Source organism: Akebia trifoliata, chromosome 14, assembly GCF_017979445.1.
Source record: "Akebia trifoliata isolate Shusen 1 chromosome 14, ASM1797944v1, whole genome shotgun sequence".
In the NCBI taxonomy this organism is placed as follows: Eukaryota; Viridiplantae; Streptophyta; class Magnoliopsida; order Ranunculales; family Lardizabalaceae; genus Akebia; species Akebia trifoliata.
Genome location: NC_141388.1, coordinates 1,475,505 through 1,489,666, shown reverse-complemented (window position 1 = coordinate 1,489,666; position 14,162 = coordinate 1,475,505). Strand labels below are relative to the sequence as shown.

Sequence of the window (14,162 nt, the reverse complement as noted above, 5' to 3'; positions counted from 1 at the left end):
AACTTTTCTAAACCCCTTGAAAAACAAAGGAAAATGTTGGAATGACATACACGGAGCCACAAAGGTGACAAAAATGATGTGGTAACGCACACATAGCCGTCGATGCTTTTTACTCATATCTCGCAAAAAAACATTTACGGTAATGTGCACGACACCACATCATTTGGTCACCTTTGTGTGTCCGTTTGTGTCACCCCATCATGACTCTAAAAAAAACCTATGGCTTTTTTGGCTCAACAAGAAAATAAATGCTCGACCGCACATTTCTGAGCAAAAGAAAGTCCCATCCTTTTTAAAGCAAATTTTCATATAAACTAGGTATTTAACCTGAAAGTAGATCATTTCCACAAGAACTTTATTAATCGTAACGGAATAGAATTTATTTATTGAAAAAAAAAACATTAACTCGTGTTTTATTAGAATAAAGTGAAATTGTATTATTTATATTTTGTTTTTTATTTTTTTCTCTCACCCAAAGGTGGGGATACCCACAATAAGCAAATACATATATATACATGGGTGGCGTTCCGCAACCAATGCTAAGGAGTCAACATGTAGCCAACACGCTTGTCTTATGTGGCTTAAAAGTTTTGGATTGAACTGATTTTTTGTGAGGGTGATCTCTATGGTAAGAAGATCATACTCATAAAATATCAGTCAAATCTGAAACTTCTAAGTCCATCAAAAGTGGTTTACAAATCTTCAATAAAAATTTGACAGTCCACAATTTTTTCTAAACCATTTTTTTGGGGGTTACAAGTTTCATATGGAGCTGATTTTTCGCGATAATGATCTTCTCACCAAATAGATCACCCTCAGAAACATTCAGCCCAATCCAAAACTTTTAAATCACATGGGACAACCGTGTTGGCTCCGTGTGGACTCCATAATGTTGGCTGGTGAATGCCACCCATATATATATATGGGAAATGTTCAGTAACAAACATTTTGGCAAACATTTTTCAAAACATGGGTTAGAGGTTTTGGAATGGGCTGATTTTTGGTGAGGATGATCTCTACAGTGAGGAGATCATCATCACCAAAAATCAGCCCATTCCAAAACTTCTAACCCCATCAAAAATGGTTTACAAAAAATGGACGGTCCACAAATTTTCAACTTGTAAACTGGGGCTAGAAGTTTTGGAATAGGCTGATTTTTGGTGAGGATGATTTCCTCACCGTAGAGATCATCCTCACCAAAAATCAGCCCCATTCCAAAACCTCTAACCCATGTTTTGAAAAATGTTTGTTGCTGAACGGGACCCTATATATATATATAGGGTCGGGTTCCGTAGACCCCCATTACGACTCTCTTTGCGACACACCATTTTGTCTTATATGGGCAAAAATGTTTGGAATGGGCTGATTTTTTGTGAGGAGATCATCCTTGCCAAAAATCAGCTCATTATGAAATTTCTAGCCGCATGTTTACAAGTTGAAAATTTTTAGACCATCCAATTTTTGTAAATCAATTTTGATGGGGTTAGAAGTTTTGGAATGGGATGATTTTTTGCCAGGATGATCCCCTCATCACAGAGATCATCCTCACAAAAAATCAGCCCATTCCAAACATTTTTGCCCATATAAGACAAACGGTGAGTCGTAATGGGGGTCGTAATAACGCCTTCCATACATATATTATTGATTTTTTTGGTACATAGTATATACTGTTCTTGAATGGGAAAAACTTCTAATATGCGCACCAAGCATTTTCTTATATTTTATGGTGAAAAAGTTTGAGTCCAACTAAGTTATTAAGGGGACTTTGGGCTCACGTTGTGGCATCCAAAAACATGGTCTGGTGCTTCTAAGTTGTAGAGGACAGAATTCTATGGACTTTGAAAAAAAAAATTCAGAAAAAAGTTATTTTTCGTGGTTGAATTTTTATTTTTATTTTTGGAATTAGGTGAAGGTTGGTAGCTGTCTATTTCCAAAACCTTAGATAAGTCCACAAGAAATTGTTTTTTGAATTTATTTTTTTATCCCTATGTTTCTGCGAAATCTAGAGGGTTGTGATGTCTTTCGAAAAGCTGTGCTGCTTGTGCATTTTAAATGGAATTTCTAGGTTCAATCAAGTTTGAATTTTTTTGAGGAGCTTTCATAGCAAACGTTTACATAAGAAAATAATTCACAAAATACCAGTTAGTCCTGTAGATTTCATTGCTTCGTAGATTCTTTTTTCAATAGAAGTTCGATCATCACCAACCGATTGGGATCCTCCATCCTCTCTCGATTATAACAGATATGTCATTCCATAACACTTTATGTCACCATCTTCAGCTTTGGAATCATTTTTTGAACAAAAATCAAAATTCTTCTCCAACTATAACGATACTTTTGTCATTTTTAAATTTTCTTTGCCCAATTTTTACGAAACTTCTAACGTCGGATCTCCATGTTGGTGAGGTTAAATCAGTGCGACTTTTGGTCATGAAATGGTTTTGCTTCTTAATTTTTTATGATGCCCCCTATTCTAATATAGAAACCTTCTACCATAACTAAGGGCCTGCTTGGCAAATCATATGCAAATGCAAATAATTTTCTGAAATCAATTTTACTCATGCTTGATTACACAATGCAAATCTTACAAAATATTTGCATGGATCACCTAAATTCTTAAGAAATTTCAACAAATGATTTACAGCACAAAAAATACTGCAAATCATTTTCAAAATCACAATGAATTTTTGTATTGTAAACATCAACAAATCACAAAAAAAAAAAGATTTACAACAGATTTCTCAATGTTTACCAAACAATAGTAAATCATTCATGGGCCTAGACCCATGGCTCAGTTGGTTTGACACATTCCAAAGCAACTTTGAGGTTGTGGGTTCAAGTCTAGCTTAAAATAAATTTTCAACCACAATACCGAGTCTAAGACGAGCAATGTTCGCCAATCCGCGAGGGGGGGGGGGGGGGGGGAGCTAACATTTCACACACACACACACAGTCATTTGTTGATCACCAAAGCTAATAATAGATCCAAAACTAAGTTAACAAGTACAATGCTGACTAATTTAACATTTGAGAAGTCTATCTACTGAAATTAAGCTTCTCCACTCTTCAAATGAAGCAAATGGCAACAAAGTACACAATGAAATCTAGCATTAGCATCTGATTTAACTAATGATGATGTTAGAGGGACCCAAGTGTTTGAACAAGCCTCAAAGAGATGGAACCCAGGTATATAGCTATGAGCCCTGCTCCCAAGAACCTATCAAGCTTCATGTTTCTCCATTGTAAAACCACAAGAGCCCAAAGCAACCCACCCACCAAGAAGGCCAATGTCTCAAACAAGAATGGGTCCCCAGGGATCACAAGACTAGATGGGTACGCATACCAAGATGAGGCAATAAAAGACAAGCCCAAGCCCACCAAAATGTTGAATATTGGCCCCGCATAGCATCCTGAGAATGCTATCTGGGTCCCGTCAGGCCCACTATTCAGCACCATTGCAACATTGGTTATCAGATCCCCAAGGGAGTTGCCCCAAGCAAGCACAGTCAGACCTAGAATTGAAGGATTTATCCCGAGTATAGTTCCAAGTGAAACCAACAAGGCAACCAATTCTTGAGCTACAATATAACTCCAAGTCACACTCATCACAAACCCTCCTGCAAGCCAAGGGAATAAGAACTTCTTTGGTGGGGTAGATATCTCAGTAGTCACAAATGCAAGAACCCCAAATGAAGCTCCAATTAATCCTCCAAATACATAAATAATTAGTCTAGATTTAGAACTCATGTTGTCCTTCTCATAGTTGCACAAAGCTGCTAAGAGAACTGGTGCTAATGTAACCGAAGCAACTGCGAATGGCTTAGACCATCTCTCCTCACAAACACCAGGAATTGTCAATCTCCTTGGTAAGTAAAGTGGCAACTCTAGAAAGTAGAGAAACCTACCAAACAGAGGTGATGGGTTTAACTTTAAGCTAGAACAACTTGAACCAACTTCTCTATGTCCATTAGTTTCAAGAACTTCTCTCTCTATAGTAATGGTTTCCTCCTTTTCGCTACCAAGCAAAATGGGTATACCCAATTCACTTCCATAATACGAATTGAAGTCAATTGCATCTCCTTTTATATCGTTCTTCCAACATAAATGTGTGATGTAGACTGCTAGCACGTAAATGAAATACAGAGAAGAGAACCCAATTGCACCCCAGAAGTTGACCTTCCCGACGATTAAAATCAATAGTACAGCAGTAAGTCCAAGAAAGAAGAAGCAAATGTCTCTGACAAAGTCGGATTTATCGATGGATATCCGATGTGGGCTCATGAAAATGCTAATGATTCCAACGACAACACATGAGACGAAAAAAGCCCCTCCTAGGACACTACTAAGGCCGACGCCGCATGTCCCACTTCCCACAAAGGAGACAAGGCTTCCGAACACATCGGGTGCACCATTGCCAAGGGAAAGAAGTGTGATCCCAGCAATTGTAGGAGAGAGATTCAACAATCTTGATAAGCTCTCAAGTGAAGAACAAAAATACACAGAAGCTGTGTTCCCCAACAAATGGAACAACACAAGAAGCCAAAGGAATATAAGGGAGTAACCAAAAACAGGGATATTACCACACATACAGTAGAAGAGGCTGAGATAGGGAATGAAACCATGAGATTCACATGAGTTTGGGGTTCTAAGATACAAGCATTTGGCTTTGTAGTCTTTTAACCTCTGAAGGCTTTTGCAATCTTCTAGATTGTTTCCATTGAAGGGTTGAGAATGAGAGCGATTTAAAACAAGAGACTCTGAAGAATAGAAATCGGTTTTAATGCAGAAACAAAAGAGTAATAAAAATGAGACATTTAGGAAGATGAGATATGTCTTGGATTGAGATATAGAAACCATAGTAGCCATTGAAGAACTTCTTACAATTCTCTCTTTTAAACCTAGGAATAGAAATGTAACCAAACCGTGATTCAAAGAAATGGGTTTTTGAAATTTGATTATAAATCAAATCTAAACATGCATTTATAGCAAAAATTGGAGAAAACTCACCATTTTCATTTGTTGGATAAAGTGTCTCGTCATGGTTCTTATTCTGATCTGTTTTGTGAAGGTTTAGGTTTTTGGATTTAGGGAAAGAGAGGGACCCTTGGAGACTTCGCCAGGGTGGACAAACGTCATTTAATTGCTGTGAGTTTGGATATGTTCTAATGATTAGTTCACGTGTCATTTTATCCTGTTTTCTTAATCATTAGTACACGTGGGATCTTCAGCAAAATAAAGCGCTTTTAGGGAGCGGATCTTTGTAGCGCGTTCTTCCTATAATTCCCTGAAGCGTTTATCAATGGTTGAGGCTGTGCCACATCACCGAGATGGTTACATCCATCCTTTATATTTAGAGTCGTGTTGGGGTGACACAAAGAGTGAGAAAAACTCCTGGTGTCGTGCACATTATTATAGATGCTTTTCCATGAGATATGAGTAAAAAGCATCTATGATTATGTGTGTACCACCACATCATTTTTGTTACCTTATGTCTCCGTTTGTGTTATTCCAACATTTTCCTTGTATTTATGGGGATTTTACTAAGGTGTGCTCTAGGCACATATTAAAGTGCAATAAATACACCTAAGAATAAGTATTTGAGGGTATTTTTTATTTTAAAATTTTGACTTTTTTAATGATACTTTTGATTCAAAATCCAATTTTCAAAGTATATTTATTGCAGTTTAATAGGACTTTAAATGGGTCAGGATTTATTCAAAATCTAAATTTAACATGTTTAGTTCCTTCCATTATATTCAAATAAAAAATGGGTTCATGTTTTTGGACTCTAGTCACATACAAATCTATCTCTATATCCGTGTAGATCCAAAATGATATATTGTTTTGTAAATTATATTTTTATATTTTTCGATCGATCTTGAGTTCAAATTACCTTTTGATCATACATTTAAAGATCTTCCTTGAATAACCTTGAATGATTTGAAATTATCAAATCCGAATCAATTAATTTGGTTGAATTTGAGTAGATATAATTTTAACTAGTATGATCCGAAACAAATTCACATAAAAAATGGATAATGAATGTCTATTTTCAAACACTTGACAGGAGCTAAAAAAAATAATTAATCCAAATAATTTTTTGGTGTCCACTAAATGAATCATATTACTTCATTCGATTATTATTATTTTTTTTTTGTTGCGGAGGGGGGGGGGGGGGAGGTGATTTACCATGTTTTACTATCCTCCTTCCCACCAAACCTTGGAGTGGGATTCCATGTCATAAAACTCAAATTGATGCGATTAATTTGTTACTTAACATGCCTTGGAGTGGTTCTTAACAACATCAATTTGTTGCATAAAAAGACATGAAACGATGCCACACAGTTATAAAAGACAAAAGAATCTAAGAACTTTGAGAAAAAAAATCAAGCAAAAAAATTATTTTTTATAATTGAGTTTTAATTTTAAATTCGTGAGTTTAGTAGCCATCAATTTTCAATACTTCGACCAAACTCAAAAAGGATATTTAAAAAAAATAAAATTAATTGAATATGAGTTTTCCATGAAATCTAAAAGACTTTGGTGATAGATTGAAAATCCATTTGAAATCTTATCAAGTCAGTCATTTCTAGTGCGATTCGTTTGGTAAAAATTTGCTGATTTGTAACACAACAAAGACGTATTGGATAATTGGAGTATTTCATTGAAGCTTAACATCCTCATCCCCATTGTTTGCAGGTGGATGGCTTCTTTGGCTATCCATTAAAAGTTGAACTCTAATGGCTCCTTCAAAGGGACCTTTAGTGGAGAGGGGGCTGATATACGTAATGGTAAAGGGGAGGTCCCGAGTGCCCATTCTGAATGCTCCACAGGTAAATCAATCTCATGACATGAACTCAAAGCAATCTATCTTGGAAGAGACTCAATTAATCCACTCAATGGCCCTACAAATGCTCACCGTGGAAGCAAACTCTCTCTTAACTGTTCAAATTTTTAATAATAAAATTCAATACCCGTGAAAAGTCAAACTTGTAGCCAATATAATTCGGGCTTTTTGCTTAACAAATGATAACCTTCACTTCAAGTTCGCCTTTAGGGAACCTAATACACTTGTAAATAGACTAACTTCTTTGTTAATTACTTGAGACAATAAGATTGTATTATTTTATGGTCTTTCTAATGAATTGATATCCATTGTAAGGGAAGATGTCAATGGGCCCCTATGTTACATTGTAACTCTTTATCTCTTTCTATATATTCTTGTTCGGGGTTCTTCCTTAACCCCTGATTACTCTTCAAAAAAATAAAAAATAAAATCTTGGATTGGAATCTTATCGAATTGAATCCTTATCAAAATCCAAATCTTTGAACCGGATCCAAAGTTATCAAAATGAATCGATTTTCAGGTCCTATCCGATTCATTAATAGCCCTAATTAGGATCACCTAATTTAGTATCATCTGCTTTATAACTCATCAAAGATTTGGCCCCACACATTGGACGGCCTACATGATTGGGTACTTAAGCTATATTTCTACATACATTATACATTGTCCTTCCTCAAGTTAAAATACCAATCCACCCACTTTTCCGTATTTCAGGGTCAGGTGAATCACATGGCTGGACTGGACAGTTGAGGTGCGATAAGATAGGGACATTTTTGTAATTTAGCTTTGCTTAGGAAATGGGTCACCCATAAAGGTATCACAACAACATGCCACGTGGATCCCTTCCTTCCAAGGAAGGAATCATAATCTCATCTATAGTACTCTCCTCTCCGCTCCTTTTATTATTCCCAACTAAAGAAATCTCCAAAATATAACTTGATTTTTAAGACAAGTCTCTCTCTCTCTCTTTGAAGCTCTCTGCAACTCTTCCCCTCTAATGGGTATCAAACAACTCATGTTTCCTTTCATTCTAACTTCAATCCTCTTCACAGTCCTCTTCATCCCAACACTGCTAACCAGACCCATATCCACTTTTCAACCCACTATCCACAAATCCGAATCCAATAACCCGTATCCGGTAACATTTGCTTATCTGATCTCAGCATCAAAAGGTGATCTCCAGAAGCTAAAACGCACTCTACGCGCACTATACCACCCTGGAAATTACTACCTACTTCACATGGATCATGGTGCACCGACAACAGAACACCTCGAATTAGCCCAATTCATATCGGGTGACCCGGTTTTTGCTGAAATGGGTAATGTTTGGGTCGTCTCGAAACCGAATTTGGTCACTTATAGAGGACCCACTATGCTTGCTACCACTCTTCATGCAATTTCAATGCTTCTGAGGAGTTGTAAATGGGACTGGTTTATCAATCTTAGTGCTTCTGATTATCCCTTAGTCACTCAAGATGGTAAGGTGAGAGTGATTTTGATATTTATTTTATTTTATTTTTTTTCTGGTTTTGAAAGATTGGGTTTTGTGTTTCTAATGAAATTGGTTTAACCCATTTCTCAGATCTGATTCATTCTTTCTCCACTTTGCCTAGAGATCTCAATTTCATACAACACAGTAGTCACTTGGGTTGGAAAATGTAAGTTTTATTTATTTATTGAATTAGTAGTTTTGCTACTTTGCTAGAACATCTTAATTGATGTAAACTTTGTAGGAGTAAGAGAGCAAAGCCAATCATCATAGATCCTGGGCTCTATAGTCTAAATAAGTCAGAGGTCTGGTGGGTTATAAAACAGAGGACTCTCCCAACAGCTTTCAAACCTTACACAGGTTTCTCCTCCTATCCCTTACATGTTAGTTTTACTTTTACATGACACATACATACATGTACACATAAAAAAATGCATACGTACAAGTGTAGGCATACATACTCATAGAAACATGTATGTATCAAAAGGGTCATGTACCTGTTTTGGTATTTATTTTTACCAAAAATACGTATTTGCCACTCAACATTAAGGTGAATTTACCTTTATAACATTTTTCATTCTGCTAATGAGGAATTTTTTTGGCACAAAAAGTCAATCTGAGATTTCACATATTCCCATAACTCCACGTGTACCGAGGGCTTCCCTAATGTGGGTATTTTTTAAATCAGGGATGTCCTCGATACATATGGCTTCTTACGATTGGTCAATCTGAATTCAACAAATTCTATCCGAATGAGCTTTTTTTATTATTATGGGGGTGATTCTTAATTATGTGAAGACCACGGGATCTTTTATTGAGGTTCACAAAAAGGTTAGAGGAGCAAAATAGCAAATGTGACCCTACATTGTGGTAAAAAATAAATAAATACCAAAAAGGCTATATGGCTCAATATTTTGAAAACATGGCTTGTCCAGTAATTTCAGCCTTTGTACATGACCATTTCGGTATTTTCCTTAAAATGTACCCCAATGCATAAATATACCGACATGCATCCATACATATATGCATATTCTATTAGTTTTTGGTTCCTATGTTATTGTAAACTGGTTTAGAGTCATAATTAGAATTTACAACTAATTAAACAATGGATGATCAGAGCATTTTAGGATGCAGAATCTAGTGGGGGGGGAACATGTGAAGGCCTATGTTTCAGCTTTTTTGTTATGGAGATCACATGCTTTTCTGCTTGTGCAGAGAGGGCCATACAGACTTGCATGCAGAAGCTGGATTTCATCCATTTAATAATAAAAGTTTTAATGAAGTATCAAATTATATGGTTTCTTAATTATTTGATGCAACATGTACATCAAAGCCATCATATTTTCAAACTTCAAAGATAAGATCTAGGGGTCACTTAACGGATATTTTAACTTAAAAACATGTCTTATTTTATGGATTTAGTGTAAATTAAGCTAAACAAATACAAATTTGAATTTTGAACCATATAAATATAGATTGAGAGGTAAGGACATAGCCATAGGACATGATCTCAGAATATTGTTGCAGTCCCATGGATCTTTATTTATACCTTTTTGTGATGCATCGGATGACTACGGTCATCCAATTGGATTAATATTTGGCTAGAAAATCTCCAACATGGGATCGACAGAATCGATACGATCTGATTGCATTTTGAGCTATATGTTAATGAATAGGTGTCAAAGAATAGTTAAATGTTTTTATTACTTACTTTTGTGGGAAAAAAAATTTGGTCTCTTTCAGTGGAGCTCTGATTTCAATGGCAAAGTAACTTCAAATTTGATTATTGTTCTTCTGTTATCGCAGGTTCTGCATGGACAATATTATCTAGATCTTTTGCCGAGTATTGTATAATAGGTTGGGACAATCTACCAAGAACACTTCTTCTCTACTACACCAACTTCATCTCATCTCCCGAGGGTTACTTCCAGACCGTGATTTGCAATTCACAGGAATTCAAGAACACAACAATAAACCATGATCTCCATTACATTACATGGGATACACCACCAAAACAACACCCGCGGTCTCTTAGACTGAGAGATTACAGAAGAATGGTTCTAAGCAATGCCCCGTACGCTAGAAAATTCAAACAAGATGACGCGGTGCTTGACAAGATTGATCGTGAGCTTCTTCGACGATATGATGGGCAATTCACATACGGTGGATGGTGTTTAGAGAGTGGGGAGAAGCATTCGACATGCTCGAGTTTGAAGAGTGATGGATTAGGTGTTCTAAAGCCCGGACCCGGTTCGAGAAGATTGAAAGCTTCATTAACAAAAATGCTTTCAGTGAGGAATTTCAGAAACAGGCAATGTAGATGAAGGCTAATCAGATGTTGAATGCTTTATATAAATATGTTTGGGGGTACTAAAAAATATAACTAAATTTTTTATGAAAAACATGAGGTATGAGAAACTTGATAATTTTTTTAAAAGAAATGGAGAGTATAAGGTTTAATTAATTTGCATGGAAATGTTCTTTCCTGATTCTTGTTTTCCTTCTTTTTGATGAACTATGTGTGGGTTTAGTTAGCCAGAAACCAATTTAGAAATATGTGAATGTTGAAGTAGTGATCTTGAAGCAGTGCATGATTAACAATGGAGGGATTATGATGACAAAAGGTTGAACAATGCCATTCTCTCTGTCAGTCTCTTATGTGAGATTATAGTCAAGGGGGGCATATCATCAATTTGAAAGCACAGGGGTACCTAGCTAATTGCCTTCAACACTAGGAGGTAACTCAAAATAACCCTCAATAAATAGCCAAGTCATGCTATACAATTTAATTAAGGACTTTTCTAGCCTCAGACCAAACCCAAACGGTTCTCCTTCAACATGACCATTAGGATTTGTGGAAAAACACAGATTTCCTTCAGTCTCGTTCTAATCTTTTAAGGATTAATAATACACTTTTCTTTTAAGATGAGCCGTGGTAAATCGACGCGGCAAAAGATACACGGTCTATACGTGACTGACGTGGCAAGAGCACAAAACCGTAGATCTTTTCCTCCGGGACACACAAGGAAAAGATCAACGGTTCCATGCCCTTGTCACAGTGATTTATCATTAGTCTTTTATGATACATTTTTTCTTTTTTTTGGAAATCCCTAACATCCCAATGGTCATTTTGATGGACGTCAAAAGTCATGCCATCGGGGAGGCTAGCATTTTTGTTTAATAAATCCAACCATGAAAGGCACTTGTACCCCGATCATGTTAGGCGGTCCACGAGCATCAAAGGCACAAGCCCATGAACAAGAGTGGCCATTTTTCCACTTAAATGTCATTTTTTATTTTTATTAGAAGGTGGCATGTGCTAAGACACATGTATTATAAAGAGCATGATCGGATCCTCTGCAGTACCTTATCCCTGTATTAACCATTCAATCCACTTAAACCCATGGTTTTGATCAGATTTGAAAAAACAAAACAAAACAAAATACGAAAAAAACACAATATTTTTTTTTATAACAGTAATAATTTCTTTACTCTACCACGTGGCATACTCAAAATACTCTCATGACGTGGCATGCGCTAGAATCCATAGATCTTCCCCCCCCCCCCCCCCCCCCCCATACACAAATGCACATATTTATGGGGATGTGCATGTGTATCCTGAGGCATAAAATCTATGGTTCTAGGACATGCCACACGTCAAGAGAGTGTTTTGAGTATGCCATGTGGAGGCTTTTTTAACTGTCCAAAAACGCTACAAGGACTACATGAAAAAGGAGAGCTTATTGGTAACTTATTGCACAACAATTTTTAAGAGAAGTGCAATTGGCACATCAACTTTTGTTAGTAACACCCCAAGTAAAATAAAAACAAAAAACAGATGGGGGCTGAGAATAGGAATTCTTCACATAAGTATTTTTCATTCTTGGAAGCAGTGGATTGGCACATCAACTTTTACTAGTAACACCTCGAGTAAAATAAAAAACAAACAGATGGGGCTGAGAGTAGGAATTTTCACACAAGTATTTTTCATTCTTGGAAACAATGGAAAAAATCCCGCGAAGTCGAACATCAGAGAGTTCTTAGAGTTCAGTGGTGTGCCAATATAACTTTCGGTTCGCAAATTTTGATATATACAAGGGTATATTGATACGAACATTCTTCTCTTGCCTATTTTGACTAATAAATAAGAAATAAGAACAATTGACTCACTTTGAGGGGAACTGTATCCTCCTAATTTCAAGAGAAATTTTAGATAAGTTAATAATCTGATCATTTCATTAAGAGAAAGGCATTCATTTAAATACGAGCACTCCACCTTAATCCAAGAAGAGGGTAACTACCCAATTCGTTGTCCACTCCTAAAACAATTTCCCAAATCTTACCTAAATCAAATACCTATCTAAAACTATCTACGATCCTATCTAGTTAAGGAACTACCTACAACCCACATACTAAACCCCATATCCCATTACAAAGTTGGGGCATACATTGGATCGGGTTAGACCAAACTGAATTGAACCGAGGCATTTTGGTTTGGTTCGATTTTTTTTTACTTCGATTCAGTTCTGATTTAATATATTGAAAAATCAATTCTCGATTCAGAGGTATCCCAGAATTGAACCAAACCAAAGTTATATATATGGGTGGTGTTTGTAGGCCCTAAAGAGAGTCAAACATTTTTTCAATGTATGGGTTAGAAGTTTCAGAACGAGCTGGTTTTTTGTGGGGATGATTTCTACGATGAAGAGCTCATCCTCACCAAAAATCAGCTCATTCCAAAACTTCTAACTCCAACAAAAGTTGTTTACAAAAAAAATAGACGGTCTACGATTCTTTCACTTGTAAACTAGGGTTGGAAGTTTCAGAATGAGCTGGTTTTTGGTGAGGATGATCTCTTCACCATAAAGATCAGCCTTACAAAAAATCAGCCCATTCAAAAACTTGTAACTCCTATTTTGAAAAATGTTTGGCTCTCATTAGGGTCTCGTAATGCTTTCCTATATATATTGGGGGGCGTTCAGCAGCCGACATTAAGAAGTCAATACAATTGTCCTATGTGGCTTAAAAGTTTCATATTGAGTTGATTTTTTGTGAGGATGATCTCTATGGCAAGGAGATCATCCTCACAAAAAATCAGCCGAATTTGAAATTTCTAAGTCAATCAAAAGTAGTTCACAAAAGAGAAAAGAGGAGAGACTGAAATCGCAAGGAAAAACCCTTTTCCTTTTTGTTCTTTGTCCGTCTGAGAAATAACTTTATGTTATGTAATAGTGTTTTGGGCTTTAAGTGGTTGAGGGGGATGCAAATAAATAAATAAAAGTTAAAAGAAGGTGGAGTACGAATGTTAAAATTTAGCACTTCAACGAAAGATAGATTTGAACTGTTAAATCGAACATGATTTAACGACTGAGATCATTTGTGCGGACGAGAGAAGGTTTATGTGTCTTTGCATCCTAATATATATATATATATATCCCACTTAAAAAACTTTTGAATAATTATTAAGGTACATTCCGGTAATTACCACTGCGTTTAGATAGAGCTTCTTGACAACTTCTGCTCCTGCAGGGAGTTAGCAAACGTTTAGATAAGTTTTTGCTCTTGCGTTGAGAGGTTTTTTTGCTATTGCACAGAGAGATTGGGCTTCTGCTCTTGTGCGGAGAGGTGTATCCACACAGGGCCATAGGCCTCCCTTTTTCAACTCTTCTCCTCCAAACCCATCTCTCCTACAACTCCAACTCCTTGCCTTTATCCTTTGCGACACACAGATCTCTCACCAACAAACCCTAACTAAACTCGCGTCACTCTCTTTTGGATTGTGAAAATCCTCTCTTGGACAATGAAAATAGGTAAACATATCTCTCC

At 36.4% G+C, this 14,162-nt stretch overlaps 2 protein-coding genes across 2 annotated transcripts; one reads left to right on the top strand and one right to left on the bottom strand.

Moving 5' to 3' along the window:
* Positions 1-2,515: 2,515 nt before the first annotated feature.
* On the bottom strand, positions 2,516-5,132 carry LOC147385351 (cation/calcium exchanger 2-like). Its single transcript, XM_086423428.1, has one exon. It carries the CDS (start codon positions 4,864-4,866, stop codon positions 3,139-3,141), a length of 1,728 nt encoding a protein of 575 aa, XP_086279554.1. The 5' UTR covers positions 4,867-5,132; the 3' UTR covers positions 2,516-3,138.
* A 2,623-nt stretch (positions 5,133-7,755) lies between these two features.
* On the top strand, positions 7,756-10,806 carry UNE7 (Core-2/I-branching beta-1,6-N-acetylglucosaminyltransferase family protein). The gene is made up of 4 exons (XM_086423942.1): positions 7,756-8,325; positions 8,430-8,505; positions 8,581-8,696; positions 10,143-10,806. The coding sequence occupies exons 1-4, from the start codon at positions 7,845-7,847 to the stop codon at positions 10,658-10,660; spliced, it is 1,191 nt and encodes a 396-aa protein (XP_086280068.1). The 5' UTR covers positions 7,756-7,844; the 3' UTR covers positions 10,661-10,806.
* The last annotated feature ends 3,356 nt before the right edge of the window (positions 10,807-14,162 follow it).

What these genes read in the sequence shown, in the direction of transcription:
- LOC147385351 (XM_086423428.1), bottom strand. Translation starts at nt 4,866, where the DNA reads ATGGCTACTATGGTTTCTATATCTCAATCCAAGACATATCTCATCTTC.
- UNE7 (XM_086423942.1), top strand. Translation starts at nt 7,845, where the DNA reads ATGGGTATCAAACAACTCATGTTTCCTTTCATTCTAACTTCAATCCTC. An exon ending in AGTCACTTGGGTTGGAAAAT is followed by an intron (nt 8,506 to 8,580) that starts GTAAGTTTTATT and finishes TAAACTTTGTAG; the next exon opens with GAGTAAGAGAGCAAAGCCAA. An exon ending in AGCTTTCAAACCTTACACAG is followed by an intron (nt 8,697 to 10,142) that starts GTTTCTCCTCCT and finishes CTGTTATCGCAG; the next exon opens with GTTCTGCATGGACAATATTA.